We start from the raw sequence: 21,793 nt of genomic DNA on the forward strand, positions 1-21,793 counted from the left end.
AATGGGCGGAGACTCACTCCTGCCACTTGTCTGCAATCCACATCCCAGGAGTGGAAAATTGGGAAGCTGATTTTCTGAGTCGTCAGACATTTCATCCGGGGGAGTGGGAACTCCATCCGGAAATCTTTGCCCAAATTACTCAGTTGTGGGGCATTCCAGACATGGATCTGATGGCCTCTCGTCAGAACTTCAAGGTTCCTTGCTACGGGTCCAGATCCAGATCCCAAGGCGACTCTAGTAGATGCACTAGTAGCACCTTGGACCTTCAAACTAGCTTATGTATTCCCGCCGTTTCCTCTCATCCCCAGGCTGGTAGCCAGGATCAATCAGGAGAGGGCATCGGTGATCTTGATAGCTCCTGCGTGGCCACGCAGGACTTGGTATGCAGACCTGGTGAATATGTCATCGGCTCCACCATGGAAGCTACCTTTGAGACGGGACCTTCTTGTTCAAGGTCCGTTCGAACATCCGAATCTGGTCTGACTCCAACTGACTGCCTGGAGATTGAACGTTTGATCTTATCAAAGCGAGGGTTCTCAGATTCTGTCATTGATACTCTTGTTCAGGCCAGAAAGCCTGTAACTAGAAAAATCTACCACAAAATATGGAAAAAATATATCTGTTGGTGTGAATCTAAAGGATTCCCTTGGGACAAGATAAAAGTTCCTAAGATTCTATCCTTTCTTCAAGAAGGTTCCTTGAAGGGACAGATTTCTGCCTTGTCTGTGTTACTTCACAAAAAGCTGGCAGCTGTGCCAGATGTTCAAGCCTTTGTTCAGGCTCTGGTTAGAATCAAGCCTGTTTACAAACCTTTGACTCCTCCTTGGAGTCTCAATTTAGTTCTTTCAGTTCTTCAGGGGGTTCCGTTTGAACCCTTACATTCCGTTGATATTAAGTTATTATCTTGGAAAGTTTTGTTTTTGGTTGCAATTTCTTCTGCTAGAAGAGTTTCAGAATTATCTGCTCTGCAGTGTTCTCCTCCTTATCTGGTGTTCCATGCAGATAAGGTGGTTTTGCGTTCTAAACCTGGTTTTCTTCCGAAAGTTGTTTCTAACAAAAACATTAACCAGGAGATAGTCGTGCCTTCTTTGTGTCCGAATCCAGTTTCAAAGAAGGAACGTTTGTTGCACAATTTGGATGTAGCTCGTGCTTTAAAATTCTATTTAGATGCTACAAAGGATTTTAGACAAACATCTTCCTTGTTTGTTGTTTGTTCTGGTAAAAGGAGAGGTCAAAAAGCAACTTCTACCTCTCTCTCCTTTTGGCTTAAAAGCATCATCAGATTGGCTTACGAGACTGCCGGACGGCAGCCTCCTGAAAGAATCACAGCTCATTCCACTAGGGCTGTGGCTTCCACATGGGCCTTCAAGAACGAGGCTTCTGTTGATCAGATATGTAAGGCAGCGACTTGGTCTTCACTGCACACTTTTACTAAATTTTACAAATTTGATACTTTTGCTTCTTCTGAGGCTATTTTTGGGAGAAAGGTTTTGCAAGCCGTGGTGCCTTCCATCTAGGTGACCTGATTTGCTCCCTCCCTTCATCCGTGTCCTAAAGCTTTGGTATTGGTTCCCACAAGTAAGGATGACGCCGTGGACCGGACACACCTATGTTGGAGAAAACAGAATTTATGTTTACCTGATAAATTACTTTCTCCAACGGTGTGTCCGGTCCACGGCCCGCCCTGGTTTTTTAATCAGGTCTGATAATTTATTTTCTTTAACTACAGTCACCACGGTATCATATGATTTCTCCTATGCAAATATTCCTCCTTTACGTCGGTCGAATGACTGGGGAAGGCGGAGCCTAGGAGGGATCATGTGACCAGCTTTGCTGGGCTCTTTGCCATTTCCTGTTGGGGAAGAGAATATCCCACAAGTAAGGATGACGCCGTGGACCGGACACACCGTTGGAGAAAGTAATTTATCAGGTAAACATAAATTCTGTTTTTTAAGGTTTACTGACACTTTAACTTTATTTTGATTTATGTTGATGAGCATGGTTAGTTATACAATTCACCTTGCTCTGCATATGAAAAAACAGGTGGCTGTTAAGTTACAAGGACATGAATGTAAAAATTAATCTTTCTTAATATAAGGAGAGTCCACGGCTTCATTCCTTACTGTTGGGAAATACTGAACTTAGCCACCAGGAGGAGGCAAAGACACCCCAGCCAAAGGCTTAAATACCTCTCCCACTTCCCCATCCCCCAGTCATTCTTTGCCTTTCGTCACAGGAGGATGGCAGACACGTGTCAGAAGATTTCAGAGTTGTTCCTCAGGAGGGGATATATGCCTTTTGTTATGGAACTGGAGTTTTTAAGTAGTCTTGTCAGCCTCTCAGTGAGAGCATTGACGAAAGTTAGTCTGGAGATGCAGGGAGAGTCTTTCTGTGAACCCATCCAGACTGCCTGCTAACAGCTCCTTAAGCAATCAGTGTTGACGAGTTTCACTGTCTGCTTTCTTCACTCAAGTCCATGTTAGGAGCGATGCTACAAGACCGTCACACTTGAGAGGCTGTGTTTCTGTTCCACAGCATGGATTCTGGTAAGATTGTTTCAATTTTTACTTATGTTGAAATTGCTGAAGACAGGGTTACAGTGTGACTTCTTTTATCATTATAGACTCATGGGTTAATATCTCCTGAGGGAGGTTATTGAACAGTGGGGATTAATCAATGTGTTCTCTTTGATTTATGCTGCTTTGTGTGAGATTTATTTGGGCTCATAGACTGTTATACTGTAACGGATCATACAGGTGTTTTACTTTCACTTTGAATGCTTCACAGCTTGTAGCTTGGTGCGCTTTTTATCATAGCAGGGGGCAGTCCTGTCTTGCACACCACGTGACCGGGTGTGGTCACACTTTAGTTTTCTCTTTCCTGACTGAACTAGCCGTCGGAGGGGGCGCTTCTTCTCTGGTTGCCTGGGTCTAGGAGGGTGGTGAGTGCCCCAGTCATTGGGGGTATAAAGGTGCCGTTTTTGTGAGAAATAAAAAGTGCATTTATTTGTATCCTACTGCAAGCTGTGGAGGATCCGGGTATGCTGGAGGGTACTCCCTCTATTCCTAATAGTAATACCTGTCTATATTGTGAGGAGGCCTTGGTGTGCGCGCCCTCTCAACTATGTTTCATATGCATCAACAAGGTTATAAGAAGGTGTCTAAGATGGTTAACCCTTTTAGTACGACTGAGCTGTCCACCTCTGGGGACTCGCTGTCCCGTGAGGTGCATACCCATCAATCATTTTCATTGTCGCATGCAGCTTCCCGTAGCACGCCTGATCCTCCGTCTGGAGGGAGCCTTTTACCATCAGACTTTACTGTGCAGTTACAAACGGCGGTTTCTGAGACCCTTAGTGCTCTACCTCGCACTGCTAAGTGCAAGTGAAAGGTTAAACATAGCTCTCCTGTCCAGGGGACATCCAGTGATTTGCTTGATTTGTCTGCCTTTCAAGTATCCCAGGAGTGGGTCACACAGTCGTCAGAGGGTAAAATTTCTGGATCTGCGTCTGCTTCCTCTAGGCCTCTGGCTGCGGAGGAGCCAGCCTTTAGATTTAAAATTGAACACCTACGTTTTATTCTAAAGGAGGTTCCAGAGGTCGACATTGGAGGTTCCAGAGGCCAAGTTGCCTGAAGAACCTTTGATCCCTAAATTAGACAGTGTACGAGGACAGGGTAGCCCCGCTAACTTTTCCTGTCCCTGTAAAAATGGCGAATATTCTTAAAAACAAATGGGATAGAATTGGATATTCCTTTTCCCCTTCGTCTGCCTTTAAAAAATTAAAGGCAGATGAAGTTGTGGTGTTCAGTCCCTTAGGTAGATGGTGCTATCTCCACTTTAGCGAAGCGTACTACTATCCCTCTTGAGAATAGCTCGTCCTTAAGAGAGGCGATTAAATAAAAAGCTGGAATTTTTTTTCAGAAAAATGCTTGTGTACTGGATATTTATTTCAACCGGCAGCAGCTGTTGCCTTGGTTGAGGGAGCTGCAGCCTACTGGTGCGACTCCTTAACGGAATTGATTGAGGTGGAGGGTCCCCTTGACGTTATCCAAGACAAAATTAAAGCTTTAAGAATTGCTAATTCGTTTATCTGTGATGCAAACATGCAGATTATTAGCCTGAATGCTAAAATCGATGGATTCTCAGTGCATAAGCGTCGGGCGCTCTGGCTGAAGTCCTGGTCTGCGGACATGACTTCTAAATCTAGACTTTTTTTCCCTCTCCTTTAAAGGAAACATTTTATTTGGTCCAGGCCTGGACTCCATTAATTCCACGGTTACAGGGGGCAAGGGTGCCTTCCTAACGCAGGATAAAAAGAACAAGTCTAAGGGACAAGGTTCTAATTTTTTTTCCTTTTTAGTTCTGAAAAATTCCAACCTCGGCAGTCCTCCTCTAAACCCAAGCAAACCAAGAGCACTTGGAAGCCGACTCAATCTTGGAATAAATCCAAGCATAACAAAAAGCCTGCAGATAACAAGTCAGTATGAATGGGTGGCCCCCGATCCACAGCCGGGCCGTGTAGGGGTCAGACTGTCGCTGTTTTCAGACGCTTTGTCCAGGGATGTGCAGGATCTGTGGGTCCTGGAGGTCATAGCTCAGGGATACAAGACAGGTTTCAAATTTCATCCATCCAAGGGCAGATTTCTCCTCTCAAGCCTGACTTTAAAACCAGAAAAGAGGGAAGCCTTTCTGTGCTGCGTGCGGGATCTGTCCTCCTTGGGGGTCATTGTCCCGGTTCCTATTGCAGAAAGAGGTTTGGGATACTACTCAAACCTGTTTGTGGTCCCAAAGAAAGAGGGAACTTTCCGCCCAATTCTGGACCTAAAGTGCTTAAAAAAAATTCTAAACGTCCCCTCATTCAAGATGGAGACAATAAGGTCCATTCTTCCTTTAGTTCAGGAAGGACAGTTCATGACCACTATAGATCTGAAGGATGCCTACCTTCACGTTCCAATCCACAGGGACCACTTCCGGTTCCTAAGGTTTGCGTTCCTTGCACTTCCAGTTCATTGCACTTCGTTTTGTCCCAAGAATCTTTACAAAGTTTCTAGGAGCTCTCCTGGCTGTCGCCAGAACCCAAGATATATCAGTTGCTCCCTACTTGGACGACATTCTGGTTCAAGCACCATCCTTTCGTCTAGCAGAGGACCATTCGGTATCTCTCTTCTTCGATCATATGGATGGAAGAGTTCTTATTCCAAGCACCAGGGTAGAATTCCTGGGTACTATAATAGATTCAATATCCATGAGGATATTTCTAACAGACCAGAGATGGTGCAAGCTAGCTTCGGCATGTCTTGCCCTCCGGACCTCCTTAAGGCCATCTGTGGCTGAGTGTATGGAGGTAATTGGTCTCATGGTGTCCAGCATGGACATAATTCCTTTTGCCAGGTTCCGTCTCAGACTGCTACAGCTGTGCATGCTGAGGCAGTGGAACGGCTGTCTTTCGGATCTGTCTCAACAGATTTCCCTGGACAACCGGTCGAGAGAATCGCTCTCTTGGTGGCTTTGTCCAGATCATCTGTCCCGAGGGACATCCTTTCTCAGACCATCCTGGGAGATTGTGACTACGGACGCGAGCCTCTCAGGATGGAGAGCTGTTTGCGGTGCCAAAAAGTCACAGGTCCTGTGGTCTAAGGAGGAACGCTCCCTCCCGATCAACATTTTGGAGATCCGAGCAATCTACAATGCTCTGAAGGCTTGGCCTCTTCTGGGTTCGTCCCGGGTTATCAGATTCCAATCAGACAATATAACCTTGGTGGCTTACATCAACCATCAGGGAAGGACGAGAAGCTCCCTAGCAATGAGGGAAGTATCTCGGATTCTGGAGTGGGCAGAGGCCCACAGCTGTTCGCTGTCAGCAAACCACATTCCGGTGTGGACAACTAGGAAGCTGATTTTTTCAGCAGACAATCCTTTCATCCGGGGGAATGGTCTCTCCATCCCGAAGTGTTTGCGGAGATATGCTACAGGTGGAGGATGCCAGAGATAGATCTCATGGCATCTCGTCTGAATATCAAACTACCCAGATATGAGTCGGGGTACAGGGATCCTCATGCGGAGCTAATAGATGCATTAGCGGTTCCTTGGGGGTTCAATCTAATCTACCTTTTCCCGCCATTACTACTCCTTCCCCGAGTTGTGGCCCGCATCAAGCAGGAGCAGGCGTCAGTAATACTGATTGCTCAATCGTGGCCCTGAAGGATGTGGTTCGCGGACCTAGTGAGGATGTCATCTTCTCCTCCATGGAAGTTACCTTGTCGCAGGGATCTGCTTGAGCAAGGTCCTTTTTGTTTATCAATATCTAGATTCTCTGAGGCTGACTGTGTGGAGATTGAACGCTTAGTCCTAGCCAAGAGAGTTATTGATACTCTCATCCAAGCTCGTAAGCCAGTTACTCGTCACATCTATCATAAGGTGTGAAGAGCGTGGTTTTCCTTGGCATAAAGTTAAGGTTGCCAGGATTCTGCTGTTTCTCCAGGATGGTATGGAGAAAAGGGTCTTTCGGCCAGTTTCTTGAGGGGACAGATTTCGGCCTTGTCTGTTTTACTGCACAAGAGGCTCTCTGAGCTTCCAGATGTTCAGTCTTTTTTGTTAGGTCTCTGATTAGGATCAGACCTGTGTTCAGATCTTCGGCTCCACCTTGGAGTCTGAATTTGGTTCTTAAAGTTTTACAAGGGGCTCCGTTTGTACCTATGCATGAAATTTTATGTTAAATTGTTGTCCTGGAAAGTTCTCATTCTACTGGCTATTGCCTCTGCGCGCAGAGTATCTGAAATTGCTGCCTTGGAATGTGAGCCTCCTTATCTGGTGTTCCATTCCTATAAGGCTGTCCTACGTACTAAGTTTAGGGTTTCTCCCTAAAGTTGTCAGACCGTAACCTGAATCAAGAGATTGTGGTCCCTTCTTTGTGTCCTAATCCTTCTTCTTCGAAGGAACGTTTACATCATAATTTGGACGTGGTTCGTGCTTTGAAGTTTTCTTTTCAATCTAGCAAGGATTTTAGACAAACTTCTTCCTTGTTTGTGTCATATTCTGGAAAGCGTAAGGGTCAAAAGGTCTCTTCGACTTCCTTATCTTTTTGGTTGAGGAGTCTTATCCGCTTAGCCTATGAAACTGCGGGACATAGACATCAGAGGATTACGGCTCATTCTACTAGAGCAGTGGCTTCCTCTTGGGCCTTTAAGAATGTGGTCTCTATGGAGCAGATTTGCAAAACTGCTACCTGGTCTTCCTTACACACTTTTTCTAAATTCTACAAATTTGAGGTTTTTGATTCTCCCTCCCGTTATCATTGTGTCCTCTAGAGCTTGGGTATAAGTTTCCCAACAGTAAGGAATGAAACTGTGTACTCTCCTTATATTAAGAAGGAAAACATAAATTATGCTTACCAGATAATTCCCTTCTGTATAAGGAGAGTCCACGGCTCCCGCCCGTGTTTCTCCGATGGGTGGACCCCTAAATTTGGTGTTTTCTCCTGGCACCTTTTATACCCTGATATTTCTTCTACTGTTATTTGTTCCCTCGGCAGAATGACTGAGGGATGGGGGAAGTGGGAGAGGTATTTAAGCCTTTGGCTGGGGTGTCCTTGCCTCTTCCTGGTGGCCAGGTTCAGTATTTCCCAACAGTAAGGAATGAAGCCGTGGACTCTCCTTATACAGAAGGAAATTAAATATCTGTTAAGTATAATTTGTTTTCATGATTCAGAATGTAGTGTTTTGTTAAATTCGACTCTCAACACATTTACTTAGTTCTCGTGGTAACCTTTGTTGAAAAGTATATTTTACATAACTTCAGCAGCAGCAATGCACTACTGGGAGCTCGCTGGTGATTGGTGGCTACACATGTTTTTCTCATGATTGGCGCACCAGATATCTTCAGCTAGCTCCCAGTAGTGCAATTAAAAAAAAATGAAGAAAAAAATGTTCTATTGTGTTAGAGCATCTTATAATTGCACTATATTGCTTGCATCTACTGTGTTTTTAACTCCGCAAATGGGTTAAACACATTGTTAAAGTCGGCTCCAGAGCAGTAATGCACTACTGGGGGCGTAGCTGAGCATATCTGGTCAGTCAATATCATCATCATTCCCCCCTAGATGTGCTTCTCAACAAATGAACAAAGTAAATTTGGTAACCATAAATTGAAAAAAGTCTTCTCCATCTGAGTTTAGTTCCTATTTTTAACACACATGTCCCTTTAAGTTCTTGTCACAGGTCATTTTAAAATAACTGTTCTGATGAGTCTTTTATAAGCAAGGAGTTGGCTTTTCTTACTGTTCTACACCTACCTATAAAATGTACATCTTAGTATCTTGTATGCCTTCTTTTTAGGGCAGGACCTTGCTAGGCTGGAGTAGAGTCTGGATTTATTTTGCTGACATTTTTCCCCATTGTTAAATATAGGAGACAAGGATACAGAAGGAACAGGCCGAGTTTGCTTCTAAGAGATTTTCTGACCGTTCAAGCTTCAAAAAGATTAGACAAGAGGTGAGGATGTTGGAACTCTAGTCCCTAGTAGTATCGTTTTGCTCCTGTATTGTATACTCCTATGTACAGCATGTTGTCAGTGTGAACCCTAGTGGTTGTAAATGAGAACTTTCTTGTATGATCTGCCTTTTTATTAGTGCCTCCCTCTTTCTATGACCCAGAGACGGAAACTAATTAATTTATTACAAAGATCTCTCTCCCCCCCCCCCCCCATACGAACATAACTGTTGTGTAAAAGGTACAGATAAAAGTGCAAAAAGCAAATGCTCTCAATTTAGTTGTGTAATTTCACATTTATCCTTAGTTCCAGAACAGCAATGTCTTAGTAAATGGAGTTCATTCAGTAGAGGGGGCTGTTACTAGTGGTGTTCCTCAGGGGTCAGTTCTGGGGCCTGTTTTGTTTAACATATTTATCTGCGATATCAGCAAAGGGCTACAGGGGAAAGTATGTCTCTTTGCAGATGATACAAAAATTTGCAACAGAGTGGATGTTCCAGGGGGGGTAGACAAAATGAGAAGTGATATACAACAATTGGAGGATTGGACAAATGACTGGGGTCTAAAGTTTAACACAGCAAAGTGTAAAATAATGCATTTAGGGAAGAAAAATCCAAATGTTAATTACAGACTCAATGACACTTTACTGACTGTTACAGAAGAGGAACAGGACTTGGGAATTATTATTTCAGATGATTTAAAACTTAGTAAACAATGTAGTAATGCAGCGAGTAAGGCTAGCAGAATGCTTGGATGTATTGGTAGAGGTATTTGCAGCAGAAATAGTAAGGTTCTTATGCCACTTTATAGATCATTAGTTAGGCCTCATCTTGAGTATTGTGTGCAGTTCTGGAGACCATATCTTCAGAAGGATATTAACAAACTTGAATCTGTGCAAAGGAGGGCTACCAAAATGGTACATGGTCTAAAAAATAAAACTTACCAGGATAGGCTCAATGACCTAAATATGTATAGCTTAGAGGAGAGAAGGGAAAGAGGTGATATGATAGCAACTTTCAAGTACATTAAAGGGTTTAGTAAAACTGAGGCTGTGGGTATTTTACATAAAATGGAAAATTCAAGAACAAGGGGTCATGAGCTCAAGCTAAAGGGTAGTAGATTCAGAAGTAATTTGAGGAAGCACTTCTTTACAGAAAGAGTGATTGATTTATGGAATAAACTTCCTCAAGAGGTAGTAGCAACAAACACTGTGGGGGACTTTAAAAATGCATGGGACAAGCATAGGGCTATCCTACAAACTAGATAAGTTTATACTGTTAGGTAAGGTCGGGCAGACTTGCTGGGCCTATGGCTCTTATCTGCCGTCAATATCTATGTTTCTATGTTACTGGGATGCCGCTGGTGGCTAAGTAAGTAAAGCGGTCTCTTGTAATTGGCTCTCCTGTGTCCAACTAGGTTCCAGTGGTACATTGCTGCTCTGGAGCAAACTTGAATGATGTGTTTAACTCTCTTTCAGGGGTTAAACACAGAGCATATTATCATGGATTGTATATAACCAGCATTAGAGCATCTGCTTTTTGTATTTTTATATCATTTTAGGCAAAGAAGTCTCTTAATTAAGAAACTTTCAGATTTTTCAGGTGGAGAAATTTAGTGTAGGAAGTTTGAAGACAATCTGATCATATTGAGAAAATTAGTCTTTTTAAATGACATTTGTCTTGTAGGGATACCCCTTTTAATATAATTACTGTATATTACGGCACTGACATAATTTAGAATGCATTAGTACAATAGGCCGCTCACACAGTGAATAGTTTTATTAAGACACTTGCTGTGCACAATAGGAACAGGAGGATACAAGAAGCCCTGAGGAGGAAGGAGAGAGGCAGCTGCTTGCTGTGCACAGGAAGGATCAGGAGCTTGTGAAGAAGGAAGAGAGGAGGCGAGCCATGGCAGAGAAGGTGAAATCCGTAGAAGGTGAGCAGGACGCATGTGTAAATCTTAATGCATTCCATAGAATATATAACCCTGGTTTTTCCAACATGCTGTGCAGTGATTGGTTGATATGTGCATCAGTTCATAACTGTCCCTAATGGGGCACAGCAAGGAAAAGATTAAAAAAAAAAGTTTCTCCAACATAGGTGTGTCCGGTCCACGGCGTCATCCTTACTTGTGGGATATTCTCTTCCCCAACAGGAAATGGCAAAGAGCCCAGCAAAGCTGGTCATATGATCCCTCCTAGGCTCCGCCTACCCCAGTCATTCTCTTTGCCGTTGCACAGGCAACATCTCCACGGAGATGGCTAAGAGTTTTCTTCTGTTATGTGTGATCAGTCCACGGGTCATCATTACTTCTGGGATATAACTCCTCCCCAACAGGAAATGCAAGAGGATTCACCCAGCAGAGCTGCATATAGCTCCTCCCCTCTACGTCACTCCCAGTCATTCTCTTGCACCCAACGACTAGATAGGATGTGTGAGAGGACTATGGTGATTATACTTAGTTTTTATAACTTCAATCAAAAGTTTGTTATTTTACAATAGCACCGGAGCGTGTTATTGCCTCTCTGGCAGAGTTTGAAGAAGAATCTACCAGAGTTTTTTACTATGATTTTAACCGGAGTAGTTAAGATCATATTGCTGTTTCTCGGCCATCTGAGGGAGGTAAAAGCTTCAGATCAGGGGACAGCGGGCAGATGAATCTGCATTGAGGTATGTAGCAGTTTTTATTTTCTGAATGGAATTGATGAGAAAATCCTGCCATACCGTTATAATGACATGTATGTATACTCTACACTTCAGTATTCTGGGGATGGTACTTCACTGGAATTACTCTGTAAAAAGTACATTAAACCTTTTAATAGGTATTTATTATGTTAAACGTTTTTGCTGGAATGTAGAATCGTTTGCATTTTCTGAGGTACTGAGTGAATAAATGTTTGGGCATTATTTTTCCACTTGGCAGTTGCTTGTTTTAATTGTGACAGTTTCGTTTCTCTCTCACTGCTGTGTGTGAGGGGGAGGGGCCGTTTTTGGCGCTCTTTGCTACGCATCAAAAATTTCCAGTCAGTTACTCTTGTATTTCCTGCATGATCCGGTTCATCTCTAACAGAACTCAGGGGTCTTCAAACTTCTTTGAAGGGAGGTAGATTCTCTCAGCAGAGCTGTGAGACTTATATATTGACTGTGATTAAAAACGTTGCTCTCTTATTTTTACGTTTCAAATTTAATTATTGTTACTTTACTAATGGGAACAAACCTTTGCTAAAAGTTGTGTTGTTTTCAAGGATTAATGCTATAACAGTTTTTCAGTTCATTATTTCAACTGTCATTTAATCGTTTAGTGCTTCTTTGAGGCACAGTACGTTTTTATTAAATAAGATTGTAACCAAGTTGCAAGTTTATTTGCTAGTGTGTTAAACATGTCTGATTCAGAGGAAGATACCTGTGTCATTTGTTCCAATGCCAAGGTGGAGCCCAATAGAAATTTATGTACTAACTGTATTGATGCTACTTTAAATAAAAGCCAATCTGTACAAATTGAACAAATTTCACCAAACAGCGAGGGGAGAGTTATGCCGTCTAACTCGCCTCACGTGTCAGTACCTGCATCTCCCGCCCGGGAGGTGCGTGATATTGTGACGCCTAGTACATCTGGGCGGCCATTACAGATAACATTACAAGATATGGCTACTGTTATGACTGAAGTTTTGGCTAAATTACCAGAACTAAGGGGCAAGCGTGATCACTCTGGGGTGAGAACAGAGTGCGCTGATAATACTAGAGCCATGTCTGATACTGCGTCACAGCTTGCAGAGCATGAGGACGGAGAGCTTCATTCTGTGGGTGACGGTTCTGATCCAAACAGATTGGATTCAGATATTTCAAATTTTAAATTTAAATTGGAGAACCTCCGTGTATTACTAGGGGAGGTTTTAGCGGCTCTTAATGATTGTAACACTGTTGCAATACCAGAGAAATTGTGTAGGTTGGATAAATACTTTGCGGTACCGGCGAGTACTGACGTTTTTCCTATACCTAAGAGACTAACTGAAATTGTTACTAAGGAGTGGGATAGACCCGGTGTGCCGTTCTCACCCCCTCCAATATTTAGAAAGATGTTTCCAATAGACGCCACCACACGGGACTTATGGCAAACGGTCCCTAAGGTGGAGGGAGCAGTTTCTACTTTAGCTAAGCGTACCACTATCCCGGTGGAGGATAGCTGTGCTTTTTCAGATCCAATGGATAAAAAATTAGAGGGTTACCTTAAGAAAATGTTTGTTCAACAAGGTTTTATATTGCAACCCCTTGCATGCATCGCGCCGATTACGGCTGCGGCAGCATTTTGGATGGAGTCTCTGGAAGAGAACCTTAGTTCAGCTACGCTGGACGACATTACGGACAGGCTTAGAGTCCTTAAACTAGCTAATTCATTCATTTCGGAGGCCGTAGTACATTTAACCAAACTTACGGCTAAGAACTCAGGATTCGCCATTCAGGCACGTAGGGCGCTGTGGCTAAAATCCTGGTCAGCTGATGTAACTTCTAAGTCCAAATTACTTAATATACCTTTCAAAGGGCAAACTTTATTTGGGCCCGGTTTGAAAGAAATTATCGCTGACATTACAGGAGGTAAGGGCCACGCCCTGCCTCAAGACAAAGCCAAAGCTAAGGCTAGACAGTCTAATTTTCGTCCCTTTCGGAATTTCAAAGCAGGAGCAGCACCAACTTCCACTGCACCAAGACAGGAAGGAGCCGTTGCTCGTTACAGACAAGGCTGGAAACCTAACCAGTCCTGGAACAAGGGCAAGCAGGCCAGGAAACCTGCTGCTGCCCCTAAGACAGCATGAATCGAGGGCCCCCGATCCGGGACCGGATCTAGTGGGGGGCAGACTCTCTCTCTTCGCCCAGGCTTGGGCAAGAGATGTTCAGGATCCCTGGGCGCTAGAGATCATATCTCAGGGATACCTTCTAGACTTCAAATTCTCTCCCCCAAGAGGGAGATTTCATCTGTCAAGGTTGTCAACAAACCAGATAAAGAAAGAAGCGTTTCTACGCTGTGTACAAGATCTGTTATTAATGGGAGTGATCCATCCGGTTCCGCGGTCGGAACAGGGACAAGGGTTTTACTCAAACCTGTTTGTGGTTCCCAAAAAAGAGGGAACTTTCAGGCCAATCTTGGATTTAAAGATCCTAAACAAATTCCTAAGAGTTCCATCGTTCAAAATGGAAACTATTCGGACAATCTTACCCATGATCCAAAAGGGTCAGTACATGACCACAGTGGATTTAAAGGATGCTTACCTTCACATACCGATTCACAAAGATCATTACCGGTATCTAAGGTTTGCCTTCTTAGACAGGCATTACCAGTTTGTAGCTCTTCCATTCGGATTGGCTACGGCTCCAAGAATCTTCACAAAGGTTCTGGGTGCCCTTCTGGCGGTACTAAGACCGCGAGGAATTTCGGTAGCTCCGTACCTAGACGACATTCTGATACAAGCTTCAAGCTTTCAAACTGCCAAGTCTCATACAGAGTTAGTTCTGGCATTTCTAAGGTCGCATGGATGGAAAGTGAACGAAAAGAAGAGTTCTCTCTTTCCTCTCACAAGAGTTCCATTCTTGGGGACTCTTATAGATTCTGTAGAAATGAAGATTTATCTGACAGAAGACAGATTAACAAAGCTTCTAAATGCATGCCGTGTCCTTCATTCCATTCAACTCCCGTCAGTAGCTCAATGCATGGAGGTGATCGGCTTAATGGTAGCAGCAATGGACATAGTACCCTTTGCACGTCTACATCTCAGACCGCTGCAATTGTGCATGCTGAGTCAGTGGAATGGGGATTACTCAGACTTGTCCCCTACTCTGAATCTGGATCAAGAGACCAGAAACTCTCTTCTATGGTGGCTTTCTCGGCCACATCTGTCCAGGGGGATGCCATTCAGCAGGCCGGACTGGACAATTGTAACAACAGACGCCAGCCTACTAGGTTGGGGCGCTGTCTGGAATTCTCTGAAGGCTCAGGGACAATGGAATCAGGAGGAAAGTCTCCTACCAATAAACATTCTGGAATTGAGAGCAGTTCTCAATGCCCTTCTGGCTTGGCCCCAGTTAAAAACTCGGGGGTTCATCAGGTTTCAGTCGGACAACATCACGACTGTAGCTTACATCAACCATCAAGGAGGGACAAGAAGCTCCCTAGCAATGATGGAAGTATCAAAGATAATTCGCTGGGCAGAGTCTCACTCTTGCCACCTGTCAGCAATCCACATCCCGGGAGTGGAGAACTGGGAGGCGGATTTCTTGAGTCGCCAGACTTTTCATCCGGGGGAGTGGGAACTTCATCCGGAGGTCTTTGCCCAAATACTTCGACGTTGGGGCAAACCAGAGATAGATCTCATGGCGTCTCGCCAGAACGCCAAACTTCCTCGCTACGGGTCCAGATCCAGGGATCCGGGAGCGGTTCTGATAGATGCTTTGACAGCACCTTGGAACTTCGGGATGGCTTATGTGTTTCCACCCTTCCCGCTGCTTCCTCGATTGATTGCCAAAATCAAACAGGAGAGAGCATCAGTGATTCTAATAGCGCCTGCATGGCCACGCAGGACTTGGTATGCAGATCTAGTGGACATGTCATCCTGTCCGCCTTGGTCTCTACCTCTAAGACAGGACCTTCTGATACAGGGTCCATTCAAACATCAAAATCTAACTTCTCTGAAGCTGACTGCTTGGAAATTGAACGCTTGATTTTATCAAAACGTGGTTTTTCTGAGTCGGTTATTGATACCCTGATACAGGCTAGGAAGCCTGTTACCAGAAGGATTTACCATAAGATATGGCGTAAATACCTATACTGGTGCGAATCCAAAGGTTACTCCTGGAGTAAGGTTAGGATTCCTAGGATATTGTCCTTTCTACAAGAAGGTTTAGAAAAGGGTTTATCGGCTAGTTCATTAAAGGGACAGATCTCAGCTCTGTCCATCTTGTTGCACAGGCGTCTGTCAGAAAATCCAGACGTCCAGGTTTTTTGTCAGGCTTTAGCTAGAATCAAGCCTGTGTTTAAAACTGTTGCTCCGCCATGGAGTTTAAACCTTGTTCTTAACGTTCTACAAGGAGTTCCGTTTGAACCCCTTCATTCCATTGATATAAAGTTGTTATCTTGGAAAGTGTTATTTTTAATGGCTATTTCTTCGGCTCGGAGAGTCTCTGAGTTATCAGCTTTACATTGTGATTCTCCTTATTTGATTTTTCATTCAGATAAGGTAGTTCTGCGTACTAAACCTGGGTTCTTACCTAAGGTAGTCACTAACAGGAACATCAATCAAGAGATCGTGGTTCCTTCCCTGTGCCCGAATCCTTCTTCAAAGAAGGAACGTCTTCTACACAATCTGGATGTAGTTCGTGCCCTCAAGTTCTACTTGCAGGCAACTAAGGATTTTCGACAAACGTCTTCCCTGTTTGTCGTGTACTCTGGTCAGAGGAGAGGTCATAAGGCTTCGGCTACCTCTCTCTCCTTCTGGCTTCGTAGCATAATTCGTTTAGCCTATGAGACTGCTGGACAGCAGCCTCCTGAAAGAATTACAGCTCATTCTACTAGAGCTGTGGCTTCCACTTGGGCCTTTAAGAATGAGGCCTCTGTTGAACAGATTTGCAAGGCTGCAACTTGGTCTTCGCTTCATACTTTTTCCAAATTTTACAAATTTGACACTTTTGCTTCTTCGGAGGCTATTTTTGGGAGAAAGGTTCTTCAGGCAGTGGTTCCTTCTGTATAATGAGCCTGCCTATCCCTCCCGTCATCCGTGTACTTTTGCTTTGGTATTGGTATCCCAGAAGTAATGATGACCCGTGGACTGATCACACATAACAGAAGAAAACATAATTTATGCTTACCTGATAAATTCCTTTCTTCTGTTGTGTGATCAGTCCACGGCCCGCCCTGTTTTTTTTAAGGCAGGTAAATATTTTTTAAATTATACTCCAGTCACCACTTCACCCTTGGTTTCTCCTTTCTCGTTGATTCTTGGTCGAATGACTGGGAGTGACGTAGAGGGGAGGAGCTATATGCAGCTCTGCTGGGTGAATCCTCTTGCATTTCCTGTTGGGGAGGAGTTATATCCCAGAAGTAATGATGACCCGTGGACTGATCACACAACAGAAGAAAGGAATTTATCAGGTAAGCATAAATTATGTTTTTTGGTGTTTAAATGTAGTTTTTATTCTTCAATCAAGTGTTTGTTATTTTAAAATAGTGCTGGTATGTACTATTTACTCTGAAACAGAAAAGAGAAGAAGATTTCTGTTTGTGAGAGGAAGATGATTTTAGCAAACGTTACTAAAATCGATTGCTGTTTCCACACAGGACTGTTGAGATGAAGTAACTTCAGTTGGGGGAAGCAGTTGGCAGACTTTTCTGCCTGAGGTATGATGGCCACATTTCTAACACGACTTGGTAATGCTGGAAGGCTGTCATTTTCCCTATGGGGACCGGTAAGCCATTTTCTTAGATTAAGTAAAAGAATAAAGGCTTTATAAGGGCTTAAAAAACTGGTAGACATTTTTCTGGGCTAAAACGATTACTTGCTAAGCATATTTGACAGATTATAACGCTTTATAGTTATTATAATCTTGGGGATTGTTGTTAAAAAACGGCAGGCACTGTATGGACACCTTTTTCAGATGGGGGCCTTCTCTAGTCATAGGCAGAGCCTCATTTTCGCGCCACTAATGCACAGTTGTTTTTGGAAGGCAAGGCATGCAGATGCATGTGTGAGGAGCTAAGATCCACTGAAAAAGCTTATAGAAGGCGTCATTTGGTATCGTATTCCCCTCTGGGCTTGGTTGGGTCTCAGCAAAGCAGATTCCTGGGACTGTATAGGGGTTAAATGTAAAAACGGCTCCGGTTCCGTTATTTTAAGGGTTAAAGCTTTCAAATTTGGTGTGCAATACTTTTAAGGCTTTACTATTCAGTAATAAAGTGTGTTCTGTTTAAAATTTAAAGTGACAGTAACGGTTTTATTTTAAAACGTTTTTTGTGCTTTGTTGACAAGTTTAAGCCTGTTTAACATGTCTGAACCATCAGATAAACGATGTTCTATATGTATGAAAGCCAATGTGTCTCCCCATTTAAATATATGTGATAATTGTGACATGGTGTCCAAACAAAGTAGGGACAATGATGCCACAGATAATAATAGTGCCCAAGATGATTCTTCAGATGAGGGGAGTAAGCATGGTACTGCATCACCCCCTTCTGTGTCTACACCAGTTTTGCCCACACAAGAGGCCCCTAGTACATCTAGTGCGCCAATACTTATTACTATGCAACAATTAACGGCTGTTATGGATAATTCTATTGCAAATATTTTATCTAAAATGCCTACTTATCAAAGAAAGCGCGATTGCTCTGTTTTAAACACTGAAGAGCAAGAGGACGCTGATGATAACGCTTCTGACATTCCCTCACACCAAGCTGAAGGGGCCAGGAGGGAGGTTTTGTCTGAGGGAGAAATTTCAGATTCAGGAAAAATTTCTCAACAAGCTGAACCTGATGTTGTAACATTTAAATTTAAATTAGAACATCTCCGCGCACTGCTTAAGGAGGTATTATCTACTCTGGATGATTGTGACAATTTGGTCATTCCAGAGAAATTATGTAAGATGGACAAGTTCCTAGAGGTTCCGGTGCCCCCCGATGTTTTTCCTATACCCAAGCGGGTGGCGGACATAGTAAACAAGGAATGGGAAAGGCCCGGCATACCTTTTGTGCCTCCCCCTATATTTAAGAAATTATTTCCTATAGTCGACCCCAGAAAGGACTTATGGCAGACAGTCCCTAAGGTCGAGGGGGCGGTCTCTACTCTAAACAAACGCACTACTATTCCCATAGAAGATAGTTGTGCTTTTAAAGATCCTATGGATAAAAAATTAGAGGGTTTGCTTAAAAAAATGTTTGTTCAGCAAGGTTACCTTCTTCAACCAATTTCATGCATTGTTCCTGTCACTACGGCAGCGTGTTTCTGGTTCGAAGAACTAGAAAAGTCGCTCAATAAAGAATCTTCGTATGAGGAGGTTATGGACAGAGTTCATGCACTTAAATTGGCTAACTCTTTTATTCTAGATGCCGCTTTGCAATTAGCGAGATTAGCGGCGAAAAATTCAGGGTTTGCTATCGTGGCGCGCAGAGCGCTCTGGCTAAAGTCTTGGTCAGCGGATGTGTCTTCCAAGACAAAATTGCTTAACATCCCTTTCAAGGGCAAAACACTGTTTGGTCCTGATTTGAAAGAGATTATTTCAGACATTACCGGAGGAAAGGGCCACGCCCTTCCTCAGGATAGGTCTTTTAAGGCTAGAAATAAGCCTAATTTTCGTCCCTTTCGCAGAAACGGACCAGCCTCTACTTCTACATCCTCTAAGCAAGAGGGTAATACTTCTCAACCCAAACCAGCCTGGAGACCGATGCAAGGCTGGAACAAGGGTAAGCAGGCCAAGAAGCCTGCCACTGCTACCAAAACAGCATGAAGGGATGGCCCCCGATCCGGGACCGGATCTGGTGGGAGGCAGACTTTCTCTCTTTGCTCAGGCCTGGGCAAGAGATGTTCAGGATCCTTGGGCACTAGAAATAGTTTCTCAAGGTTATCTCCTGGAATTCAAGGAACTACCCCCAAGGGGAAGGTTCCACAGGTCTCAATTATCTTCAAACCAAATAAAAAGACAGGCATTCTTACATTGTGTAGAAGACCTGTTAAGGATGGGAGTAATTCATCCAGTTCCAATAAGAGAACAAGGGATGGGGTTTTACTCCAATCTGTTCATAGTTCCCAAAAAAGAGGGAACATTCAGACCTATTCTAGATCTCAAGATCCTAAACAAATTTCTCAGGGTTCCATCGTTCAAAATGGAAACCATTCGAACAATCCTTCCTACCATCCAGGAAGGCCAATTTATGACCACGGTGGATTTAAAGGATGCGTACCTCCATATTCCTATCCACAAGGAACATCATCAGTTCCTAAGGTTCGCTTTTCTGGACAAGCATTACCAGTTTGTGGCACTTCCATTTGGATTAGCCACTGCTCCAAGGATTTTCACAAAGGTACTAGGGTCCCTTCTAGCGGTTCTAAGACCAAGGGGCATTGCAGTAGTACCGTACTTGGACGACATCCTGATTCAAGCGTCGTCTCTGTCAAAAGCAAAGGCTCATACGGACATCGTCCTAGCCTTTCTCAGATCTCATGGATGGAAAGTAAACATAGAAAAAAGTTCTCTTTCCCCGTCAACAAGAGTTCCCTTCTTGGGAACAATAATAGACTCCTTAGAAATGAGGATTTTTCTGACAGAGGTCAGAAAATCAAAACTTCTAAGCTCTTGTCAAGTTCTTCATTCTGTTCTTCGTCCTTCCATAGCGCAGTGCATGGAAGTAATAGGATTGATGGTTGCAGCAATGGACATAGTTCCTTTTGCACGAATTCATCTAAGACCATTACAACTGTACATGCTCAGACAGTGGAATGGGGATTATACAGACTTGTCTCCGACGATGGAGGAAGTGACCAAGATAATTCAATGGGCGGAGGATCACTCCTGCCACTTGTCTGCAATCCACATCCCAGGAGTGGAAAATTGGGAAGCGGATTTTCTGAGTCGTCAGACATTCCATCCGGGGGAGTGGGAACTCCACCCGGAAATCTTTGCCCAAATAAAGCAATTATGGGGCATTCCAGACATGGATCTGATGGCGTCTCGTCAGAACTTCAAGGTTCCTTGTTACGGGTCCAGATCCAGGGATCCCAAGGCGACTCTAGTAGATGCACTAGTAGCACCTTGGACCTTCAACCTAGCTTATGTTTTCCCACCGTTTCCTCTCATTCCCAGGCTGGTAGCCAGGATCAACCAGGAGAGGGCTTCGGTGATCTTGATAGCTCCTGCGTGGCCACGCAGGACTTGGTATGCAGACCTGGTGAATATGTCATCGGCTCCACCATGGAAGCTACCTTTGAGACAGGACCTTCTTGTTCAAGGTCCATTCGAACATCCGAATCTGGTTTCTCTCCAACTGACTGCTTGGAGATTGAATGCTTGATTTTATCAAAGCGTGGGTTTTCAGATTCTGTAATAGATACTCTGATTCAGGCTAGAAAGCCTGTAACTAGAAAAATTTACCATAAGATATGGAAAAAATATATCTATTGGTGTGAATCTAAAGGATTCCCATGGAACAAGATAAAAATTCCTAGGATTTTATCCTTTCTACAAGAGGGTTTGGAGAAGGGATTATCTGCAAGTTCTCTGAAGGGACAGATTTCTGTGTTATCTGTTTTACTTCACAAAAGGCTGGCAGCTGTGCCAGACGTTCAAGCGTTTGTTCAGGCTCTGGTTAGAATCAAGCCTGTTTACAGACCTTTGACTCCTCCATGGAGTCTTAATCTAGTTCTTTCAGTTCTTCAAGGGGTTCCGTTTGAACCCTTACATTCCGTAGATATTAAGTTATTATCTTGGAAAGTTTTGTTTTTGGTTGCAATTTCTTCTGCTAGAAGAGTTTCTGAGTTATCTGCTCTGCAGTGTTCTCCGCCCTATCTGGTGTTCCATGCAGATAAGGTGGTTTTGCGTACTAAGCCTGGTTTTCTTGCGAAAGTTGTTTCCAACAAGAATATTAACCAGGAGATAGTTGTACCTTCTTTGTGCCCGAATCCAGTTTCAAAGAAGGAACGTTTGTTACACAATTTGGACGTAGTCCGTGCTCTAAAATTCTATTTAGAGGCCACTAAAGATTTCAGACAAACTTCTTCTTTGTTGTTTATTCTGGTAAAAGGAGAGGTCAAAAAGCAACTTCTACCTCTTTCCTTTTGGCTTAAAAGCATTATCCGTTTGGCTTATGAGACTGCCGGACGGCAGCCTCCCGAAAGAATCACAGCTCACTCCACTAGGGCTGTGGCTTCCACATGGGCCTTCAAGAACGAGGCTTCTGTTGACCAGATATGTAAGGCAGCGACTTGGTCTTCACTGCACACTTTTGCCAAATTTTACAAATTCGATACTTTTGCTTCTTCAGAGGCTATTTTTGGGGGAGAGGTTTTGCAAGCCGTGGTGCCTTCCATTTAGGTGACCTGATTTGCTCCCTCCCTTAATCCGTGTCCTAAAGCTTTGGTATTGGTTCCCACAAGTAAGGATGACGCCGTGGACCGGACACACCTATGTTGGAGAAAACAGAATTTATGCTTACCTGATAAATTACGTTCTCCAACGGTGTGTCCGGTCCACGGCCCGCCCTGGTTTTTTTAATCAGGTCTGATGAATTATTTTCTCTAACTACAGTCACCACGGTATCATATGGTTTCTCCTATG

The 21,793-nt window shown here is 43.6% G+C and overlaps 1 protein-coding gene across 1 annotated transcript in view; it reads left to right on the forward strand.

The window, feature by feature from the left end:
* The window catches only part of LOC128664882 (chromatin remodeling regulator CECR2), a 246,728-nt gene that overhangs the window by 32,217 nt on the left and 192,718 nt on the right, over positions 1–21,793 (forward strand). Inside the window, exons 8-9 of the mRNA XM_053719678.1 lie at positions 8,406–8,489; positions 10,292–10,424. Coding sequence (XP_053575653.1) covers positions 8,406–8,489; positions 10,292–10,424 — 217 coding nt within the window. The remainder of the gene's footprint in view (positions 1–8,405; positions 8,490–10,291; positions 10,425–21,793) is intronic.

This window comes from Bombina bombina, chromosome 6 (genome assembly GCF_027579735.1).
Source record: "Bombina bombina isolate aBomBom1 chromosome 6, aBomBom1.pri, whole genome shotgun sequence".
Taxonomy (NCBI): Eukaryota; Metazoa; Chordata; class Amphibia; order Anura; family Bombinatoridae; genus Bombina; species Bombina bombina.